Source organism: Malaclemys terrapin, chromosome 6 (assembly GCF_027887155.1).
Source record: "Malaclemys terrapin pileata isolate rMalTer1 chromosome 6, rMalTer1.hap1, whole genome shotgun sequence".
Lineage (NCBI taxonomy): Eukaryota > Metazoa > Chordata > Testudines > Emydidae > Malaclemys > Malaclemys terrapin.
The window spans coordinates 104,732,236-104,756,541 of record NC_071510.1 but is presented as its reverse complement, the minus strand read 5'-3'; the positions used below and the strand labels follow the sequence as shown (position 1 = coordinate 104,756,541).

Below are 24,306 nucleotides of genomic sequence, written 5' to 3'. Positions count from 1 at the left end.
GATAATTTAAAAGCAAAGATTCTATAGAAGTCTAAGGCCCTCTAACAAGATATTCCTGTCTACAATAAGGGGTAAGGGTGAGTTCCACTTCACATCAGATTATATTTGTTTAATTTGAAATGTATTACTTGTAAAATATTGAACTCTGTGTATATATAGCAACAGTAACTATAATCCTTTCTCAAGGCTCGGTTCATAGCTCCTTAGTGTGGGTCATTGCCTGTCTGTAGCTATAGGGGGAAGAATCAAAGCATTGAACTGGGGACAAGGGACTAGCCCCAACCCCACCTTCCAGGGAGGACCTCCTCAGTTTTGCTTTGCTTTGTCTCCCTACGGGCAGGGCAGAGAATCCAGCACTTGCTGCAAGAGAGAGAATTTAAAAAAAAAACCCTGCCTGGAATTAGCACAGTGCCTCCCCTCTGCCCTGACTGTTCAGTTTATAGGGTAGGAGGATGGTGGAGGGAGACCAAGGCTGTGTTTCTCCTGTGCTGTGTCCCTGCCAGAGGAGAGGGTTGTGCCTTGTGCAACCCAGCCGCCTCATCTTCTCAGAAAGGTTTCACTTTGGCTGCCACATGCCAACCCCAGAGCCAGTTCCCCAGGAGTTCCCCCCCTGTGAGGGAGGAGTCTGACAGTCAGAGACCACAAATGTCTCAGTGTGTGGCAGAAAAATGAAGAGAGCACTTGAGCCACCAGAGGCAGTTACATCAAAGGGCAGCAGCCCGGCATAGGAAACCATAAGCCAGTCAGCTGAATCCACCACAGACAGAGCCAGGAGTGGCTAGTGAGACCATTTTGGGTGCATGTGGTCCATGGCTCAGGTCATCCCTCCATGAAGCAGAGAAGAAGGGAATCAGTCTTCCTTTCAGGAAGAAATTTCTTCTTGGGCTAGGGAGTTCTTGGATTTGGCACAAAAAGCACCTTTATCTCAGAGGCCATCTTGTGAGCCCCAGATAGTGGCTGCAGTGTCCCCTTACAGGCTTTCTATCCACTTTCAAAAGGACAAAGATAAAATGCCTGCTAGCAGAAGAGGTTCCCAGGACTCCTCATCTGACTCAGGTCCCCAATCCCCACCTTCCTTAAGAAGTCAAATTATAAAAGGGGGAAAGATTCAAGAAATTACTTCAGAAACTTTGAAGAAAACTGCCCTGTTCTTCTTGGGATAACAGTTCCACCGACGCATCACCAGAAGGACCCAGAACTAGAGGCTCTGCTCAAAGTTTTCATACATGGAAAGAAAAACCATAATAAAGGGAATACATTGTTTAAGCATCTGGCTCTTCTTCATCATCATTTAATTCATTTTCATCCTCATTTTCTGATGAGCTCATTAGAAACGATTCTAAGGAGGAAGAAGAGGACTGCTATAGAAATTACGAAAATATTTTCTAACCAGTTCAAAATCTGAACCACACATTCCCCTTTATATCTTTTTGCAAAAAGTAATTAAGGCTGAATGGGAAACACCAGCAAAGTGTATGAGATTGTCCAGGTATGCCAAAATATTCTACAACACAAACTGTAGCAAACCAAAAAAAGAACAGGAGTACTTGTGGTACCTTAGAGACTAACAAATTTATTAGAGCATAAGCTTTCGTGGACTACTGTAGCAAACCAGATTTTGTCTCTTTTCCCAAAATGGACAGGGCAGTTTCAGCACTAGTCAAAGACACTGCTACCCTAACTGAAAGGAATTTTTTGCCCAAAAGAATCTAGCGACCACAGAATGGATATATCATTGCATTTGAGGCTGTATCTTCCTCCCTGAGGGCTTCTGCAGCAATGTGTTTTGCAAGAGCAGAACGGGCCTGGACTCACAATTTGGCAGCCGGACTGCCAATTAAAATGGCTAAGAAATCATTGAGGTTAGGTTTGGAATTAAAAGAAAATCTCAGTGGCTTCAGCATTCATAGCCAATGCAACCAGGGATTGCTTTGATGTTTTCAGGACACGCCGTAGCCTTCAATGTGGTAACCAGATTGCATCTCTGATTATGAGTCTGGAACAGCGAAGTACAGGCCAAAATCATGATAGTGGCTTGGAAATAGTCAGTTATTTGGGAATCCATTAGACATTTAAAATAACCATTTTTTTCATTCCAAACTAAGAACAATACATTTTTAATATGTTAGTGTTCCCTTTTTTTTCAATTTGTGTTTTTAGTTGGTTCATGAATTTGTCACTTTACAGCTTCTGCTCGTTTTGAATTTTACTCAGTTAATAAAATTAATGTTCTTGATAATTACAATTTTATATTATTTTATTGTTATTAGTTGAACTAAAAGAAGAAGAGCATAAAGAAAAGCTAGAGAAAAAAGAGCTGACAATATTAGACTTAACCAGACAACTGAGAACTCTAGATAAAGAGAAACAGAATGAGATAATCAAACTGCAGATAGAGGTATGCACTACAGGGAAGAGAGGTTTAAAGTTTAAAGTCCAAATAGACATGCACCTTGGATAGATTTAAAAGATTCTATGTAAAGAAAAGGGTTGAGATTAGCACTTACTAATGTAATTTGGATCCTCACAGTCTTAAAATTTAAAGAGGCAGGTCCACAGGTGGTGTAAATTGTCATAGCTCAATGAGCTTCATCTGAGCTGAGGGTAAGCCCTCCGAAGTTGGCCAGTACGAAAAATGTTGAGATCTGTTCTCTCCTCCATGTACACGTGTAATTAACTACCATTAACAAATGGGGGATATGTCTGTATTTTAAGAATAATATAACTTATTGTGTTGTTTTTGGGAAAGAAAGAATTGTTTTAAGTACATCTGTTATGCCCTCTTAGAAAATTTTGCCCTATATGTTTTTTAGCGCCTAGAGGGATGAAAAAAATGCTTTTGTTTTTTGCTTATTTTTTTAAATGTTTATAGTTCCTGTAATATTTGGAAGATGTCTTTACTTTAAAATGTTGAGAGCTTGAGGCCCTGATCCAGCAATGCGCTGGCAGCGCCCACTGATTTCAGAGGAACGCTGCATAGGTACTGTAAGCTTCAGGACTGGAGCTTTATTTAACATCTGAGGTTTTAAAGCCACTGCTCTGCTACTGAAAAACTAAGCAAAGATTTCAAATTCTCTACATGTTAAAAAAAAATAAATAGGGCATGAACCTCTGGTTGGGATGAGCTCTCCTCAGGACCCAAACTTGGGGCTGGTTTAATTAAAAGTATGCAATGCCTTCTTTTGCCCAGACACACTCCCTACAGTTGGGGAAAATCCTCAGCTGGTTGGCAAACAAATATTATGGCCCCTTTGAACCACCAGAATCAAGGACTTGGGCCAATATTTTTAAAGGGACACTGTCAACTTGTAATCTTATTAATTTTTAATTAAAAAAACTGATTAAGTAGTTGCATTTCTAATTAAGTAGTTGGATCACCCTGCCAGTTTTCATTTTAAGGTACATGCAAAAACATGTGGAAATTATGCCTATTTTATTAAAATAATCATAGAATCATAGAATATTAGGGTTGGAAGAGACCTCAGGAGGCCATCTAGTCCAACCCCCTGCTCAAAGCAGGGCCAACACCAACTAAATCATCCCAGCCAGGGCTTTGTCAAGCTGGGCCTTAAAAATCTCTAAAGATGGAGATTCCACCACCTCCCTAGGTAACCCATTCCAGTGCTTCACCACCCTCCTAACAAAATAGTGTTTCCTAATATCCAACCTAGACCTCCCCCACTGCAACTTGAGACCATTGCTTCTTGTTCTGTCATCTGCCAACACTGAGAACAGCTTAGCTCCATCCTCTTTGGAACCCCCCTTCAGGTAGTTGAAGGCTGCTATCAAATCCCCCCTCACTCCTCTCTTCTCCAGACTAAATAACCCGTTCCCTCAGCCTCTCCTCGTAAGTCATGTGCCCCAGACCCCTAATCATTTCCATTGCCCTCCGCTGGACTCTCTCCAATTTGTCCACATCCTTTCTGTAGTGGGGGCCCAAAACTGGACGCAATACTCCAGGTGTGGCCTCACCAGTGCCGAATAGAGGGGAATAATCACTTCCCTCGATCTGCTGGCAGTGCCTTCTTGGCAACAAGGGCAAACTGCTGACTCATATCCAGCTTCTTATCCACTGTAATCCCCAGGTCTTTTTCTGTAGAACTGCTGCTTAGCCAGTCAGTCCCCAGCCTGTAGTGGTGTATGGGAGTCTTCCTTCCTAAGTGCAGAACTCTGCACTTGTTCTTGTTGAACCTCATCAGATTACTTTGAGCCCAATCCTCCAATTTGTCTAGGTCACTCTGGACCCTATTCCTACCCTCCAGCGTATCTACCTCTCCCTCCAGTTTAGTGTCATCTGTGAACTTGCTGAGGGTGCAATTAATCCCATCATCCAGATCATTAATAAAGATGTTGAACAAAACTGGCCCCAGGACCGACCCCTGGGGCACTCCGCTTGATACTGGCTGCCATCTGGACATCGAGACGTTGATCACTACCCATTGAGCCCGACAATCTAGCCAGCTTTCTCTCCACCTTATAGTCCATTCATCCAATCCATAGTTTTTTAACTTGCTGGCAAGAATACTGTAGGAGACCATATCAAAAGCTTTGCTAAAGTCAAGATATATCACATCCACTGCTTTCCCCATATCCACAGAGCCAGTTATCTCCTCATAGAAGGCAATCAGGTTTGTCAGGCATGACTTGCCCTTGGTGAATAATGTTTTCTTCTGTTGGGTCAGTGTAAATATTAGGGATTTTTCTCCTTTCCTTTTGTTTCAGTTCAATGCTAAATTAGCAAGAGTTCAGAATAAAACAACAAAATCATATCCAGATACCACTGTCTTGCCTCAAAACATCTACAGAAGGGTATGTGTTTTAATAGCTTTTTCCTAAAAATGTCTGTGGGTTGCAAATACTGTTGCTACCATGTGTTTATATAGAGTATCTTGCTGGTATTTCTGTATGATATGAAACGTTTTAAAGTTTTAAAGCTTGCTTTGAAAAGTGACTGCCATTTTTACAAAATGTGCCGCTCCTTGTTTATTGTGCCACCATGGCTCCAAACCATATTGCTCACTTACCAAGTAAAACAATGATTTTTTGATGTATCTGAAAGTGAAGCTGTGAACCTTCCAGCTCATGTGTCATTCCCAGCACTAACGATTCTGGGGGACAGATTCTGTCATCAGTTACACCTATACAAACCCAGTGTGCTCAGTGGAGGCTCCACAGAGGGATAAGTTGCCTCAACCAAACCACCAGTATCCTGAAAACCTGTCCAGAAGGAGGAAGCAACAACCAGTGGATTTGATTGCAGTGTGCATCCCCCAACTAAGGGCCTGATCCAAAGCCTATTGAAGCCTGCTGACTTCAACAGGGTTCGGCTCGAGCCCTAAATATTCCTGTCTATGGCTGTCGCATGTTGGCAGCTATGCACGACATGCAGCCCCACCATAGCCTTTCAGCTTTCATTGATTATCCTCTTTCCAGTATGATGATGTCACAGTTTACCACAGAATCCTTCTGGTGCCAGTTTATGGAGGTCAGGGGATAGGGTTGAGGATTTACTATTTATTATTATTACATAAACTTTAATATATATAATAAACTTTGAAAATGTTAAACATAGCATCCGGTGGTTTATTTTTAAGTATATGAACAATCCCTTGCTTCGGGGATTTAATGTTACTGCCATTTGCACATAACCTTCAAATAAGCTTGAATTTTTTTGTAGATATTTAAATATATTTTGTTAAAATAATGCCCATACACAATCAAACCTCAACTATTGCTTTCATTCCAGTGTAAGGTGAGGATTGTGGGATTTCATATTGGCCATGTACCAACAAAGCACTTAAGCACATGCTTAACTTTACCTTGAATAGTCCTATTGACTTTAATGGCAATACTCGTGTGCTTAAAGTTAAACATGTGCATCGTGCATGTGCTTTTCTAGATGAGGGCCATTAGGCTGTCAAATAAAGAGGATTTTGTGAGAATTATCCTTGTAAAATACATATTATTATGTTCTCATTATTGTACTTAGGATAATTTCATTAGTAGCATCAAGTTGTGTTGATACACCTACTCTGTATTTCAGTTCTAAATTTTAATTACCAAAACATTTATTTATATTTCTATAGAAACTTCAGCATCTCCAGGAGGAAAAAAACAAGGAAATTGAAATTCTCCGTAACACTATTAGAGATTTAGAGCAACGACTCAGCAGTGGCCCAGATTCCCTCCTCAAACGGAGACGTTTTTGAAAATAACTTTGAACATGCACTACTGAAATGGTTTCTTGACTTAATACAACTGAAAAATATATTATAAATGCAATAGCACAAGCTATGTACTTGGAAAGTGAAAACAAAATATAAGGCAACTCTGGAATGCCATTTATTTTTATTGAAAACTCTCTTATCAAATATGCCATACATCTATATTCTCCTTATATTCAGTACTGCTTTCTTGCTTATTAGCATTCACCATAAAAGGATTCAGGTTTTGTAGGAGACAGTTTCCCTATTAAACCATCATTAACTATGGCGTGTGCTTTCAAAGCATTCACCTCTATTCTCTTTTCTTTCTTCCATGATCCTTCAAATTAAAGACTACGTTGTTTTCAGTTCAGTTAAGATAGTCAAATTGTAAAAATAACTACACCAAGAGAGAGACATTATACAAGTTTCATTAGTAAGTTACATTGATAATCTATATATATGGCTAAATTTAACCCTGGCATAAATAGGCACAATTCAGTGAGAGTTGTGTTTGCTTATACCAGGAATGAATTTGATTCATAACCTTGTTTCACGCCCTGATTCCACATCAAGATCTACTAACACTGCCCCCTGTGCCCATGCAGAATCTTGTTGTCTTCAGTAGAGCTTCACAAAGGTACACGGGTCCTTGCTAATGGAGTCTGATATAGGATCTGGTCCTTAAACTATAAGATATCAAAGAGTACAAAAACCATTACTTTTGAACAATGCAATTTTTGGCATATGGTTTACAGCTGAAATAAAACATTGTTATGGCAAGTTACTCTTGAATAAGCTTTTCATATGTATCAAAAACAATATGATTGGATCACTTTCGTAGCTCCTTTTTTAGTTGAGAAAAAAATTAACTTTTTAATATTTCCTGTTCTTCAGAAATAAGTAATAAAACATGATTAGAATGTCTTTTCTGGCTTTCTTCTATTCTTGGTTGCTAAATATCAAACAGAAGCCCCTAGGTTATAGTTTATGCTTCTGTCCTCACTAATGCAAGCAGAATATTAGGAGAGAAACAAGAAAGACAAATTAACCAAATGCTGTAGACACCCTTCAACTAGCACTGAAAAAACAAACTATGGCTTAGGTAATTTTACTTTTTAAAAAACAAAAATAACCCTCTACTGATGGTATTCTAACACACATCAAATTGTTTTCAGTGTTATATTTTAACTTCTCTACACTTTTCTATTTCCTGTCTAGGGTATTAATCTAATAAGTTTGAAGTTTGTTATTACAAGTTGTATTAGAATTAAATGCATTCAAATTGAAGGGATCTTTCCTGATGTTAAAATATTTACTTTGTTTTTCATGCTCAGTTTCCTGTCTTTCCTTCTCACTGTCAGGTGTCAGATGTTTCATGCTCACTTGCTGCTGGTGAATGTCAAGCAGCTGTGGGCAGACGTCACTGTCAAGATTCAGTGATGTTCTCTGCTAACAGCTGGCCATGTCACCTGCAGGAAGATGGGAGTTCTCCCTGACAGTGTCAGGTGGCTGCATTTCCTGATTCTTCAAACAACAGGTGTCGGCAGTGTCAACATCAGCTACTAGAAGTTGACTGTGACACTTTCTGCCAGTTTCAGGTTAACTGTTTATTTCAGCTGGAAGTTCCTTTTTTTCAAGGCCTCTTAACTTGTGTAGGAACTTTCCCCACTTCTCTTTGTGGGGCAGTTTCTACATTTGGTTGACTACCTTTCTGACCCTGTCTATTACGATCCACAACCCTGTTATGACGTTGACTGCTCTGGTGGGAATGATTTCTCGGAGCGTGAGCAGAATCCTGTTGATTCTGCTCTTCGGAAAGCTTGTCCCCTTCCTGGTGGTGGTGCCTGTGTCCATGATGTCTACGTTGATTGTGGTGGTGTGAATGGTGGTTGTGTGGCTTCGGTGCTTCTTCAGCCGGCTTTTCGTCGGCTGTCTGAGATATGTTTTTGCATATATCTTCAACAACCGGTGTCTGGAAAATATAAGTTCATACAATAAAAATGCACCCATCTGAAGTAAACAGTTAGTTTTAAAATCTCAATTAACTTATGTCATTATTACAGTAACTGAAAACAAAGGCTTAATCATATCAGACATAAAATATTGTCATTGCTTAGGTATTTTTGTTCAAGTTATCCTTTCTAAATATGTTTTTAAAAGCCATGACTGTAACACGAACAAATTAAAGGCTAGATTTTGTTGCAGTAGGGCAACCTGCATTGCCTGCATTGCAGCTCCCAGCACTCCCTGTGCAAAAGATGCTCTCACCAGGAGTAAGTTGACATGGAGAAGGAGAAGCAGGTCAGCTGGCTGGGGGAATTTTTCAGCATCTCAAAGGGTATCATCAATTGCTGTCCCACAATGCAAAAGGGGAGCTGGGGAGGAATTGAGCCTCTGAGGGCTTTCTCTGAGGCACAGTGTCTCCCTATGTCCCCCAGGTGCATTATGCTTATACTCTGCCACTTACTTCAGGCTGTGTCTTAATGACACAATTTAGCCCTAAATAACTATGCCAGCAGAGAAACTATGTACACTAAGCCACATGGCTAAAGTTGTATTTAGATTTCCAGCTAAGCTAAAGAGAAACTCCTTTATTTGTAACCTGCAAAATATTATTTCAGAAATTTGTGAAGGACATGAGATTTAAGAAAGAAATTCACTTCTGTTATCAAGCTGCTTTGTGCTACCAGGTTCATATTCACATGAAACAGAGTAATTCAGCTGTTTAAAAAAATGAAGCTGAGGAAACTGAATGGCACAGCTGACTAGTAACAGAATACGAAACCTCTCTCTTTTTCACAAGGTCATTGATTTGAAACCAGCCCATTTTAGTAATGACTTAATGTCATTAACATCTAATAATACTGTTTCAGTGGATTATTAGCAAGACAAGTTGGGTAAGGTAGTATCTGGTACTGGACTAAAGTCTGTTGGTGAAAGAGACAAGCTTTTGAGCTACACAGAGCTCTTCTTCAGGTCTGGGAAAGGTTCACTGAGGGTACATCTACACAGCAGAGTAAGCCCACGGGTAGCAGAACTTGAGTTAGCAGATCCTGGGTTTGATAACATAGGGTTTGAGCATCTACACTCATTTTTATCCCCAGGTTAGGAATTGTTGAGCCCTGGGTCCCAACATGGGGCTCCAGCATTTATACTGCATGATGTGGGCCCAAGTCCAACCCCATATCCCAGACTTCCTAGTGCCCTCCCAAAATGTGGCTGCTCTGACCCTTTGTTCATGGTGCAGTCTCGCAAAACTTGACGGTCTACCAAACTTGTCTTTGTCTGTTGACAAAGAAACTTGGCCTGGGGGTTGTGGAATACTTTTGGCAGACTCCCAGAGCACTAGTCCAGTGGGGCTGAAAAACAGTAGGGCTTGAACCTTGGGTCCTGGCTTGATTCAAGCTTGGACTATTCAACCCCTGGCTCTGAGCCCTGGATTAGCAAGAGTTGTGTAGACGGAATGGGGGTTAAGTTTGTAGACGGAACGGGGGTTAAGTTTGAGCCTGAGTTTGAATCCTGGGCTTACTGTGCAGTGTAGACATACCCAGAGTGTCACAGCTAAACACAAAGTGGAATAGATTGTTTGGCATAAGTAGTTAACACATATTGTATCAGACCATTCAATGTGAAGTGGCCTGTTAACACATTTTCAGTAATAGGACAAAAAAAATGAGGGTTAGTGGGTTACAGATTGTTGTAATAAGCAGTGGCGGCTCCAGGCACCAGCGCTCCAAGCGCGTGCCTGGGGTGGCAAGCCGCAGGGGGCGCCTTGCTAGTCCCTGCGAGGATGGCAGTCAGGCAGCCTTTGGCGGCTTGCCTACGGGAGGTCCACCGGTCTCGCGGATTTAGCGGCAATTCGGCGGTGGGTACACCGAATCCGCGGGACCGGTGGACCTCCCGCAGGCATGCCACCGAATTTGTGGGACTGGGGACCTCCCGCAGGCATGCCGCCAAAGGCAGCCTGCCTACCATGCTTGGGGTGGCAAAAAAGCTAGAGCCGTCCCTGGTAATAAGCCAGGGGTTGGCAACCTCTGGCACACAGCTCGTCAAGGTAAGCACCCTGGCGGGCCGGGCCAGTTTGTTTACCTGCCGCCTCCGCAGGTTCTGCCAATCGCGGCTCCCACTGGCCGCGGTTCACCGCTCCAAGCCAATGGGGGTGGCGGGAATCCGCGGCCAGCACATCCCTCAGCCCGTGCCAGTTCCCGCAGCCCCCATTGGCCTGGAGCGGCGAACCACAGCCAGTGGGAGCCGCAATCAGTCGAACCTGCAGACATGGCAGGTAAACAAACTGGCCCGGCCCGCGAGCCGCGTGCCAGAGGTTGCCCACCCCTGTAATAAGCCATAAATCCAGTGTCTTTATTAAGACCATGATTTTTGGTGTCTAGCAAAGTTATAAATTTAAGCATCTAGGTTCATGTTTTGAAGATGTTGTGCAGGTTTCCTTTGAGGACAAGGACAGAGAGATCTGATATGGAGTGATCACTTTGTGAAAAGTGCTTACCCATTGGTGATATGGTATTTTTTGTCTTTTATTATTTTTCTTGTCTCTCTAATATCCTAGCACCAACATGGCTACAACTACACTGCAAACATCATTGGATTATGTGAAACTTTATGGAATGCTTGTAGGATGCTGCATGTATTAAGCTTACTTATAATAATTGTTTCCCATGTTATAAGGTAATGTTTAAATGCTTTCTCTGTAATGATACAAATGTTTAAGACTGTAAATTCCCCACAGTCGGGGAAAAGAATTATCAAGTGTGATGTTATCTCCTGCCCATCAGGAAGAATTATTGAATCCAAAGGGTCATTGTGGAACAAAGACTTTGTCAATTGCTCCCCCCCATGAAGAGGTTACATGCAGGAGTGTTCATCCCATCAGCTTGCATTCTGGGGTGAGGGGGAGAAGGAAGGGTGTGACAAGGAGAAACTGGATCTTTTAGGCTGTCTGGACTCTGTGGCAAACATTCCTAAACATAAGGGAGAGATCCCCAAGTTGTTTGGCTTGGGTTAGCACCAAAGGACATAAAAGTTTACTTATTATAGAAGCTTCTATTACCTTTTGAACTTAATATTGTACCTCATTTTTGTGTGTATGTTCACCTGCTTTAAACTTCTACATAAGAGAGTTATTTATTTTCTTAGCTAATACATCTTTAGTTAGTTTATTACAGGATTGGCTACAGGTGTTGTCCTTGGTTTGAGATCTGAGTACAATGGACCTGGGGTATGTGACTGGTCCTTTGGGACTGGGAGTAACCTGAATATTGATGTGATTTTTGGTGTAAAGTGACCATTTATCACGTAATCCAGCTTGCCTGGGTGGCAAGATAGATGGAATTCCCAAGGGGACTGTCTGTGACTCCATGATAAGGGCTTGTCTACACTTACAACACTGGAGCGGCACAGCTGCACCAGCGCTTAGTGAAGATGTTAAGATGTGAACAACGCTGATAGGAGAGCCTAGGTACCCCACCTTCCCAAGAGGCAGTAACTATGTCGACAGTAGCACTGTAACTATGTCTACAGTAGGAGTTAGATCAGTATAATGGCGTTTCTCAGGGGTGTGGATTTTCCACACCCATGAGCAATGCAGTGATGCCGAAGTAAGTTTGTAGTAGAGGGTCCTGTGGCACGTTTAAGACTAACAGAAGTATTGGGAGCATAAGCTTTCGTGGGTAAGAACCTCACTTCTTCAGATGCAAGAAGTGAGGTTCTTACCCACGAAAGCTTATGCTCCCAATACTTCTGTTAGTTTTAAAGGTGCCACAGGACCCTCTGTTGCTTTTTACAGATTCAGACTAACACGGCTACCCCTCTGATACCTAAGTTTGTAGTGTAGCTAGGGTGACCAGATGAGAGGAAGAAAATATAGGGCCACATGGGGGGGGCAGGAGGGTCCACTGGCGGAGCAAAAAACAAAAACAAACAAAAAACCACGAGTGCTGCCAGCGGAGCGAAATATCGGGACAAATTGTGTCCGGACCAAAGATCGGTCGGGTGGACAATCAGCTAAATATCAGGACTGTCCCGATTTTATCGGGCCGTCTGGTCACCCTAAGTGTAGCCCAGAGCTAAGACTATTATAGTGCTTTAGAAGTTAACACTTGTTAGTGGGTTGTGAAATCTAATTATAGAATATACAACTACTTTAGGATTTTTGCCCTGCCTTTTGAGAGTCTGTCCTGAGGTTGGCACTCATGGTTATACGCCACGCCAGATAGTGTGACATCCATAACTTCCCTTGGAAGACTATCCCAGAACTTAACTTCCCTTATAGTTGGAAAGTATTTCCTAATATCTAATCTAAATTTCTAACTGAGTCAGAGTGCAGTCATATGAACACTTAGAATTATAAGATTATTGCAATATACTTCAAGGGCATCTAAATTCATTTTCACTATCAGTACAGAGATAGAACTGCCAACTGTAAAAAGTTATTTAAGATAACGCAATCTTTAATAAAGAGTTTATCAGCATTTAATCTTGAGATTATTGAAGGTCTAAGAGAAGACAAATATGTACGGTATTATCTGTATATTATCTAGGTATAAATCTATAACAGTAATTTATTTATAGAATGGTCTTTTATTGCATGGCATGTGTTAATTTTATGTAACACATACAAAATATACAGTGCAGAAAATCTGGCTGGTTTACAATCTTGATGTCATTCCTTAGTGCCCAACTACCATTTATAGCAGAGCCACAAACTGGGCAGCTGTGTCAGCATTATGGCCCATAATTTTGAAAGTATTTATTGTCTAAAGATTCAGGTGGTGGAATCTTCAAAATGCCTAGGCACCTAACTCCCATTGAAACCAATGGAAATTAGGCAGGTGGGCACTTCTGAAAATCCCACTCTGCACCTATCTTTATTTTTAGCCACCTAACCACCTCTAAAAATCTGGCCCTATGTGGCTGCCCCAGAGAGGAGTGCTTCACGCTCAAGATAGACTTGAGAGTGCACATTGTGTAGCACAGGCAGGTCATGAGGCTGCTTAAGAACTCTGTCAGGATTAAACCAGTCATGCTCCTCCTAGCCCCTATTGATCAGTATATTCCAAGGATCTGTCACAAACAGGCCAAAAAGCAGGTGCACTATAGCACCTGTATTTTGAAGCAGGGTTCTGCTGATATGACAAAAGCACAGATCACTGAGAATTTAGAGGGAATAGCTTCTCTTGGTATTAGAAAGGATGTAACAATGTTGTCCTTTTTTATGATATTATTCTGTCTATGATGTCCACAAAATCCCAGTGCATTATTTGTAAATAGGGCTGAACTGGGCAAAGAGGAAATTAAGAATATTAACAAGCAAGTAAAAGGGGGTGGTTAATTAAGTGGGTCGCAATAGGGAATGTCAATATTTTAAACATAAAAGAAGCCAAGTGCTGCAAGGAAATTCTTCATTTTTAAATGAACTGCACGTGATGCTGTAGCAAAGGGACATTTAAATATGTCAGTGGGACTCTTTCTACTAAATTCAATTAGCACTGAACTGGGGCTTTAATTTAGAACTGTAGGGAGTTAAAGTTAAAATACTGGCTAATAAGAGTATTTGTATGCAGTGTTGTCATAGCCGTGTTGGTCCCAGGTCATACTTTTTATTGGACCAAAGTTGGTCCAGTAAATTACCTCACCCACTTTGTCTCTAATAAGAAATATTCTCATTCTGAGGAGCCATTGATTCAATGTGTGACTCTAAACAAGCCACTTGACCTTTATGAGGTTCAGCCAACTTAGCTGGAAAACTGAACCACGAAACAACTTAGCTGAAACATGATGTTTCTGGTCAGCTTTCATGAGTAGGTTAAGTAAATTTCTTGCTAAATTTTAAAATAGTCCTGATCTATTTATATATTTAAAATAATGCTGCCCACTTTTATGTATTTCTTTCATTTACTCTTGTGGCACTTCGTTCAGCATTAGTACTGTATGACATAAACCAAGAAAGAATAATAGCTCAACATATGCCAAAACTTGACTTCCCACCCCTACATGCAAGAATGCATGCATGCATTCTCTCTCTCTCACACACACACACACACACACACACACACACACACTCAATTTGTTTAAGTAAGTGTATCCAGCTTTGGCTCCCCTGCCACGGAAGTGTCTGAGTGGCTACTAGATACAGGTGTGCTCTGCGCAAACAGGTGAAAATGTGGTTCTGATTGTTGCTCTGACAGTTAGATAGCCACAGTATGTTTGTTACATGCTGCACTTGGAACTGTAGCTGTTGTACAATTGCTTCTCTGTAAGTTCCTTCTGTTCTATTCAAGCCTCTGTTATCGAAAGGTATGTCTACACTGCAGCTGGGAGCATGTTTGCCAGCTCAGGTGGACAGACACATGCTAGCTGTGCTTGAGATAGTGCACTAAAAATAGCAGTGTGGTCAGGGATTGCCTGAGTACAAACCCGCCCGGACTCCCTAAGTATGTACTGAGGCGGCTACCCCAAGCCGCTGCCCATGCTACCCCTGGCTACACTGCTATTTTTAGCATGCTCGCCTGAGCAAAACTAGTTTATTTCTGTCTGCCCGAGCTGGGAAGCATTCTCCCAGCTGCAGTGTAGACATACCCTCAGGGCTCATAAAGTGGACCAGTGAAAAGCAGTAAGATAAGAAAACAAAAGCAGCAAGGGATTTTTGTGGTCAGCACTAGTAAATGCAGTAAGCAGTCTAACATATTGTTAAATGCTTCCTGTTAATTAATTTTCACGATTTTTGTGAATTTTTCAAGTCCACTGTAATTAACTGGTGGCATTTATTTCACCCTGATACATCCCAATTGCACGGCCCATTGGTTGGCTTCATATTTCCCAGATGAGAAGAACAGGCACTGGCCCTTCCACTGCCTATCAACTAGCAGCACGAGCAGTGGTTGCATTATGCATATCAGCAAATCACTAAGGTTAATGGGTAATATCCTGGCCTCATTAAAGTCAATTACTTCACTGAGACCAGGATTTCACCCAATATGTACAAATCACACATCCAGCCTAATCGCCATTGACTTCAATAAAGCTAGGTTTTCACCCATACAAATCAAAAGAAAAACTATCATTGGTTTCGGCAGGACCAAGATCAGGCCCAAAGGCAAATTCAAAAGTGCTCAAAATAAGTCAAATGTGACATTTTATAGTTTACAGAGGTATTAATGATCATTTCAAAGGTTAGGAAGTGTCTAGAGAATGAGTCACACTAATTAGAAAGACAAGAGAATCTCAGAACTCTGTTGGTTTTCTGTTTGCTGATTATACACACAACTAAGTAAATGGAATTGGCAGCCAAGCCAGGACTTAGATTTCTCAAAATGTTTCACATTTTTACACAAGGGCAGCAATTTAGCCCTTATATTTCAATCTTTTCTGAGCTCAAGTTGATCCATTTTGAGAAATGGATAACAAATTACTTAATAAATGAGGAGCCATAAAATGGCCAGGTTGGTGAATAATGGCTTTTGGGATTAATCAGGTAAAAGTAGTTCCTTTAAACATCAGTCAAACTCACTTTCCCCTCCCCATATATATTTATATATAAAAGAATAAAATTAGGAAAGTACCATATAAGAGCAATTTCCACACTTGTATTCACAATATGCAATCTTAATAGATTCTTCCACATATGGGAAAGTCAGGAAGCTATAAGGCAGACCAAGATGATACACCAGACGGCCACACCTAACAAGAGAATGAGATTTACAGTTATACAAAAAACCCAGAAAATATCTATTACTATTTATTTGTGTTACTGTACTGGCCAGAACCCCTAGTCATGGGCCAGGACCCCACTGTGCTGTACAAACACAGAATAGAAAGATGCTCCCTGTCCCCAAATGTTTACAATCTAAATATCTATAATGTGCAGTTTCAACATATTGCAAATGTAAACTTAATTCTGTAAAGAAAGAACTCTTCCTTACACCCAGCTCTGCTTGAATAAAGACTATGGGCCAAGGCCTAGGAATGCTCTTAACAACAAGACAAACACAGTTGTCAATCTGATACATGGCGGTGGCGAGGACACCACCAGCCGAAACAACATGCACACATTCCTCTCCAGAAAAAGATCATTGCAGCTAGTCCTCACAACTTCCTAGAGGGCGGGGTGTGGACAAGCTAGGGGTGTAGTTGGTGCATCCATATACTGCGCTGGGTGAAAACTCCGTATGTAGATAGGAGCCATGAGTTACACCTGCTTCTTGTTTCCATGCTGCATGAAAAGGCACAGACAGCGTACTCAGATGGGGCTGAGGTTTAGTTCATCAAACCTAGAATGTTTTCACATGAGGAAAATATGTTTATTTGGACTTTGCTCTATGCTCCAGGATTTGGCTGTAGATAAGGACATTGACCTACGATACTGTTAACTAATTTACATAGTTATTTCTTTTTTAAAAAACTCTATTTAAGCAACACAAATATTTTCTTTCTACTCAATAAACCCACAAATGTCTAAATGGATTCACCCCTCCTTTTCTCACACAAACAGCCTTTTAGGCTCAGATTAAATATGCTAAATAAATTTTCTGTGTAAATCAGACAGAATCAGATGTCCTAGTGTTGTATGAATATAAAAAATGAGCAAGTGTGATTGGAATCCTAGAACCAAATTCTGCTCTCAGTTACTCTGATGTAAATCCAGAGTAACTGCACTGAAAAGAATGAAGCTATTCCAGATTTACACTGATTTAAATAACAGCAACATTTGGTCCATGTTAGTTATTCTCTGACTGTAAAAGGTGAAAAAGACTTTCTTTTGCTTAATGGAATTTAGAAAATCAGAATATGATGCACTTGTTATGAGATAAAGGGCTTTTGGCAAGCAAATGAGAAAATACTCATTCTGTTGGGTTACAAAATACAACACTGTAAATTAATATAAATCATTTCCTAATTTCTCTGTTATATACAGACCTGTCATAGATAAGAAAATCATCTTTGTTTCCATTTAAGGTAGTCCAGACATCAGTTTGATTCTCATCCTGCTGGTATACAATAATATTTTCCGATACCTTCTCCTTCAGTGTGTGAATTTTCAGTTGGGAGTGTATTCCTTGATGATTAACCACCATGTATGAGATATTGACCAATCCTTCATTCTCCAACTTTACTCTCAGGTCTTCCAATCTGATGGCGATTTTAAAAGAAAAAAACCATTAATCAGGCAAGAATCATCTTTTTTCTTGAGAAATAAAAAGTATGTTTTTTTAAATGGACATTTTCTTTTAGGGATCAGTGATTTGCCTTGATTTATCTGAGAGCTAATTATTCCAATTCTTCCATTGCAATCATTGATTTCAAACAGGGTCATTAAAATCAATGGGAGTGTTGACATTGTCAGCAATGTGCTTTGTATTATGCCTAGGATTGGATTCTATAAGAGTACACAGTGTAGCTAAATAATACAGTATCCTATCCTTTAATATATTTTACATACATAGGTAAAGCAGATGCATTCATTTAATTGATCTTTCCATTTCAATTCCTTTGTTTCTTTTACTGATATAGATTTAAATATTTAATCTAATGGGTGTATTTGAGTGATAATTGATTATGGACCAAATACTGGTGTGACATCTGAGTGCATGTACAGTCCAAACACAGCAGAAACAGTGCCTCACTATAGATGATCAAGAAGGGGTACCTACAATGAAGGGCTGCTAACTCTCCCACTCTTTTGGATGATATAACAGCTACTCAATAAGTCAGAAAAAGGATATGGTAGCCATTGGAACAAAAGGGGGAAATAGAACTTATGCAGGATGAGGTTGTGTTACTAATGATCTTCTTCAAGAATTACAGGATAAGAGAATTCGTTTCCCTAAAATTGGCAATGCAAGAATTCCGACTTTGATATAAAGCGACAGTGTGGTCATACTTTCATACCCTACTGAAATGGACGTACAGTGTTCTTTAAATGCATTTGCTCTGTAAACTGAATGTATTATTAACTACAATACAATGAAAATTCTTTATTACCCTAACAGCTTGAAATCTTCTGGTCCATTATAAAATTTGGTTTTCTAGGGTCAAAGTCTACTCCATTGAAGTTAGTGGCAAAACTCCCATTGTCCTAAATTGGGCCAGAATCCCATCCCTAGTTTTTCAAATCCAATTACTGAAAAACTCATAAAGACCATTGTAATATTAGCACTATGCAGCCTATAGAAGGGGTTTAAAGGAGTCAGGATGTGAAACCAGCTCTGTCAGTTTTCAACTCAAAGTGATTTCATAGCTGCAATAGGAATCCAAGCTATGAGCAGGGGGAGCGACTGCTGCTTGATACCATCCAAAAGAATTGTCTGACTGTTGCTGTTGTTGATTTTTTGTATTCTGGTAGGGTCCACAGGCCCAAGCCCCATTGTGCTAGGTACTGTATGAACATGTAAAAAGACAGTCTCTGGAATCCTTGGCCTATTTCCTAAAAGTGGACCCTTTCTCACATGGGGAAAAATATATGAAAAATACCAGCTTTCGTGTGTCTTTTTCCATTAGAATTTGAATAAAGATTATTCATCCTCACTTAAAGTCGTCCTGGTTAACGTTGTTTCGTTGTTACATTGCTGATCAGTTAGGGAACATGCTCGTTTAAAGTTGTGCAATGATCCCTTCTAACGTCGTTTGGCAGCTGCCTGCTTTGTCCACTGCAGGAAGAGCAGCCTGTTGGAGCTAGCTGGTGGGGGTTTGGAACCAGGGTGGACTGGCAGCCCCCCTATCAGCTCCCTGCTCCCCTAAGTTCCCAGGGCGGCAGCCGCCCAGCAGGCTATCAATTGCCGGCAGTTCAGCTGTCCCTCCCTCCACTGCCATGTGCCGCTCCGCCCTCTGCCTTGGAGCTGTTCCTGGGAGCATCCTGCTTGCTGTGCGGGGGGGAAAGAGGGGGACTAATGTCAGGGTGTCCCCCTCCCCCCCTGCTCCTGCACCCTGCTTACCCCATCTCCATGAGGGTGTGGACAACATGACAGGGTTCAGGACGGAGGGAGCTTCCTGTGAGCAGCTGCTATCTTAACTTGCTGATCTACTTAAAAAGGCAGTGTACTTAGAATGGGGTCCGCCTACTTGAAGGGGCAATCTCTCTCCGTGTGTCCCCGTCTCTGTGTATGTCTCTGTCCGCCATGCTGTCTCTCCTCCCTCCATTCATTCTGCCTTGTAGAGAGTGAGGCTACATTAACAACAATGGGTTAACCCTTGAGGTCTCAGCCGAGTGCTAGTTCATTTAGCAGTGAGGCATTCCCTGGGAAATATCCCACCCTCTGACTTCACCACCTCCACCAAGCTTCACAGTCATCATTGCTGTGTACAGTATTAAATTGTTTGTTTAAAACTTATACTGTGTGTATATGTGGGTGTGTGTATATATTTCTTTTGTCTGGTGAAAAAAAATTCCCTGGAACCTAACCCCCCTGTTTATATTAATACTTATGGGGAAATTGGATTTGCTTAACATGGTTTCACTTAAAGTCGCATTTTTCAGGAACACAACTACAACGTTAAGCGAGGAGTTACTGTACAGCTTACCTCTGCTGATGGCAAAAAGAGAGTGAAACATAAAGATCTCTCTATTTCAGGTAGTCTTTTACATATGTGAGAAATATGATTTTACTCAGCTTCAATATCTCTGCCAAAGTCCTAACTAAGGAGTCAGAGATAGTGGCAGTTTGAAAGAACTAGTGAATCTCAGGTCATCCCAGTATTTTCTCTTTTATCAACTCAAGAAAACATTCTGTGTTTCAACCAGCTGTTTACAATGAAATTCAGCACTGCCTGTGTTTGACCCTGATTTCTAGCAATGAGGGACCTGACCACAGGTGTAAATCATGACTATGCCAGGAGCAAGGCACTGGAGAATGCCCACTGATGATAGCCTTAACGCTGATGGAAGGGTATGCTCATAAAAGGATGAATCTGACCATGCATTGCAAATGAAATGGAGACACTTGAATGTTAGGACCAGGATTTGCAAAGGCACCCGAAGGCATAAGCACCTTTGAAAACTGCACCCCACAAGACTCAACCCCACAAGACTCAACTTAAGCTTCATTCTGATTTCAGCTAGCTCTTTCTCTTAGGGACTGGTTTTGCAATGAGAATACAATCAAGCCCTTAAAGAATAGCCAGTCTGGCTGATAGCTTCTGAATGTATTGCCATTTTCTTTTGCATTCGTTTGTTTACCATTACTGATCTAGGGACTACTCTTGGTAATGAGTAATGCTCTGTAGGATCAGGCCCTAAATCACATCTTAGTGCAGTGGTTCTCAAACTTTTGTATTGGTGACCCCTTTCACACAGCAAGCCTATGAGTGTAACCCCCCCTAATATATTAAAAACACTTTTTTTTATATTTAACACCATTATAAATGCTGGAGGCAAAGCGGGTTTGTGGTAGAAGCTAACAGCTCGTGACCCTGCCTCCCCCTGTAAACGAATACAAAAGAAAATGGCAATACATTCAGAAGCTATCAACCTTGCGACCCCCCCTGAGGGGTTACGACCCCCAATTTCAGAACCCCTGTCTTAGTGGGAGTATAGCTCTGGAGGAACTGTTTCTGCTGGGTTTGCTAGGGTTCATTTGCATTTGTGTGGCCTAAGATCTTAAAGGTCTATTTTGGTTTTGGTTTTATTAATGAAGATTTGGTTGTTATTTATATTTATATTTATATGGTGGTAATTGGAAGATGGCAAGGCTTTTAAATGGTTGCTTCATCTACCAATGAATACTGAGGCAGTGATTTAAGAATCTGAGTCACAGGCACGGATTTGTCCCTCTAGGAATTCAGTCAATGGAGCTGCACCTGTCACAGGCCCTATTTGGTACACAAGCAGGTGAAGAAGCCATAAATATGTGACCATATCTATCTATAATATAAAAGGTTTGCATCCATGTTGTAATTAAATAGCTGAGTTTTAAAAACTGCTCCGTCCCATTTTCAGATATACTTGGAAAAGAGAAATGTCCTTACCTGGAAGCCTGCAGCAGGCACAAGTATCAGCTAGCTTGGAGGAGCGCTACCACTGTCACTGAGCTCCTAGTATTCTGCATTGGACTGATCTCCTCAATTTGCCATTCTGGGGGTTCTTTACACCGGGCACTTGAACCCTGGCTCTCTGTCCCTCCTCCTGGGAGGAGACAGAGAACCAGGGCCAGACCCAGCCCTCCCCACATGGCTGGGCTTCAGCTGCAAATGAGAGAAAACAAAATAAATGAGATACGTGCACAGAGCAGTTCCAGTTGCTGAAATTCTCAGAACAAAACCAGCAGGCCATTAACTCTCTGGGGCTCGCACAGGAAGTAAGCTCAGAATTTGGCCCAATATGTTTCTTGCTATTGGCAATATTCCGAGGATTCCATGGAAAGCACCTTGATATTTTCTTAATTGAAAACAGGACAATTAAGTATTCCAACCAGCTGGGTGACCCTTTACATTAACTAGACAAATTGAGTTGTTCCCTACTCCTATTTCTTCTTCTTATCAAACGGCAATTTTAATGACTGCAGAACTGATTCCAATTCTGCTGCTTTTGACTTATTTGTGCATTGACGTCAATGGTGCTATGCCAATTTACACCATGTGGAGATCTGGATCATTGGTCCAAATCAATCTGGGGTGCAATTCCATTGACTTCAAAGTAGTTACCCCAGGGGTATATGTTGGCCCATAGCAAATACTATACAAACTGGGAGCAGAATAAAAGAGTCCAGACTTTTTAGAAGACTCTTTTTCACATTTGGACCGTAGCCAGAAAAAGCTCTAAAGAAGGCAGACACTAGAGACAATTGAACAACAAAGAAAAGGAAATAAAAAACCCAAAGTTTCAGGATTCCATAAATCTCTCTAAACCTCCTGCATGCACCCAGGGCATCTTATATTTGTGATTATCATAAAACATAAAAATATTGTAAAACCTCTTTTTCTCCCCATGATACATTAACATAACACCCTTTGGCTTATTGTGTTTAGAAACCACGCATTATCTAGGAAAGAAACTGAAAAACTACTCTTTTCTCCCTCACAGGCTGCAGGATTGTATTGGATATCCCACAGCCCCATTCACAACAGAATCTGATCAGACACAGTTATGCTCTGTGATGTAACATACATAATACATGAAACACATATAAATAATATACGTTTTGATTAACCCCAGAGCATTCCAATACAAGGAAAGTTTTGTATTACCGATCTCATGCAGACAGACGAAACTGCTGCAAACCAGCCTTATTGTCAGACCCCATATTTCCTGACTTTTCTTTCCTCCAATTCTGTAGAAGCAATCTGGTAAAATACTTTAGGGATGAAATTATGGAACCATTGACTTCACTGGAGCCAGAATTTCACTCTAGGTCTCTGCACACACTTGGAGCACTGCATCCCTTTCATGTGACTCTCTTGCAGACATGTACAAAACTTCAAGACATGCCTGTATTGTTCCATGAATTTAGCATTCTGCAGTGTTGGCGCACAATACCCAGCAATAGCTTGCCAAGCCCCACAGACTGGAAATAAGTTTTGTTCTGAATTACACTTTCTTCTATATTTCAATTTTTTTTTAAAAGCCATTTAAGTTGGTTTCAAAAGGAACTTTCTAGCTCCCCAATCAACCTCTACAATCAAAGAAACCAAGGAACACTTTACAATACCAGAAATCACAACGGTATTTTATAGCAAAACAACACACTCACCCCTTTTCCCCTTTCATTGGCTGCTCTGCTTAACTCTGCTTTGCAGAAGTAAACAGCCTCAGCAGCTGCTGCTCTCTGGTATTTATACTTGCCGTGTTTATCTCACTTCTCAGATGTGGTTCAAAGTTCAGGGAACTCATTGGGCACGACCTTGCAAGCGAAGCAAAGCAAAGCGTTTTAGCTAAAGCAGCCAAAACTTTTATTGATTAACTCACTGAAAGTAGCAATCATTTATCATTCAACAGGGAGGTATTTTTATACAAACATGAATATCAGGTTATGAAGTTTGCCAGCCACCCCAGTGACTTGGAGACAGTGGTACAGTCAAAGGAAGGGGATAGGCTTGAAAGTCACATTCTTTACCTAACAGACTACAGAGGAAAAATATATATATACATATTTGTTGAGCCAGCAAGTTTTGCTCTCATATCCTTTAGCTCTTATTTGTCTTAGACTGTGGTGTACCCTGCCCTAGTATGTGTACAAAGGTAACCTTCCTTGTGAACAACTGTTGTCAATTACATCAGTTTGCTTTTAAAATTGTGTTTGTGCATATAAACAATACTCTGTGTTGCTTTTATATTTACTCCTATTGAAGGGGACAGGCCAGATCCACAGCTTATAGAAATCGGTGGCACTCCATTGAAGCCAGTGGACCTATACTGATTTACAACAGTTTTCTATTCTATTCTATATAGGTTCTTGTACTGCCCTTATCACTGTAGTATCTGAACACCTTCTGGTAGTACATTAAGTGGTGTGACTAACAACTGTCACATGTGGTTCTTTCTCTCTCTCATCTTCTCCCCAGGGCAAGAGTTGTGTTTGCCATTTTGTTTGGGTAGAGTATTGGGTTTGGTTTTTAAATATTTGTATTGTTTTGTGTCTAGGTTAGGGACAGCAAGGGCAAAAAAATGTGCCTTGACCTTAGCATGGAAGGTGGTGAGGTTTGTGTTGGTCCTTAGTTCCTGGGGGAGTTCATTCCACAACCTCGGACCAGCCCCCAAGAAAGCTCTGTCTCCTGCATAAATTAGCTTTACTCTTATGGTAGAAAGTTCCATTGTGCCAGAGGAGCAGCTTTATTGACCATGGTCCTTGTCCCCAAGCTTTAGACTCTTTTAGATAGCTTGGGCCCAATCCACTGAGCACTTTGAAGGTAAGGGCTGAGATTGTGAACCTGACTTGATATTCTCTGGGAAGCCAGGGTAGCAAGGGGAGGACAGGTCCGATGTGCTCCCAGTAGCTTGTGTTGCTGAGGAGATGTTCTGCAGCATTCTGCAGGGAGCTGGCCCCACAGACCTGTGATCATATCACTTGGTTATTCCTAGAGACAGTGTATTCACTAAGCTGAATACTTCATCAAACCTTCCTATCTGGCAGGGGTGTTGTGTGGTTTAATTAGTGTT

The 24,306-nt window shown here is 41.1% G+C and overlaps 2 protein-coding genes across 2 annotated transcripts in view; one reads left to right on the top strand and one right to left on the bottom strand.

Annotated features, from left to right (window-relative positions):
* Positions 1 to 6,963, top strand: part of CCDC152 (coiled-coil domain containing 152) — a 28,555-nt gene extending 21,592 nt beyond the window's left edge. Inside the window, exons 6-8 of the mRNA XM_054031471.1 lie at positions 2,271 to 2,398; positions 4,723 to 4,809; positions 6,087 to 6,963. Of these exons, the coding sequence (XP_053887446.1) occupies positions 2,271 to 2,398; positions 4,723 to 4,809; positions 6,087 to 6,209 (338 nt within the window). The 3' untranslated portion in view covers positions 6,210 to 6,963. The remainder of the gene's footprint in view (positions 1 to 2,270; positions 2,399 to 4,722; positions 4,810 to 6,086) is intronic.
* SELENOP (selenoprotein P) lies at positions 6,332 to 23,007 on the bottom strand. The gene is made up of 5 exons (XM_054031470.1): positions 22,901 to 23,007; positions 21,180 to 21,395; positions 17,136 to 17,348; positions 15,782 to 15,899; positions 6,332 to 8,178 (listed from the first exon to the last, which is right to left on the bottom strand). The coding sequence occupies exons 2-5, from the start codon at positions 21,380 to 21,382 to the stop codon at positions 7,819 to 7,821; spliced, it is 894 nt and encodes a 297-aa protein (XP_053887445.1). The 5' UTR covers positions 21,383 to 21,395; positions 22,901 to 23,007; the 3' UTR covers positions 6,332 to 7,818.
* Between the last annotated feature and the right edge of the window lie 1,299 nt (positions 23,008 to 24,306).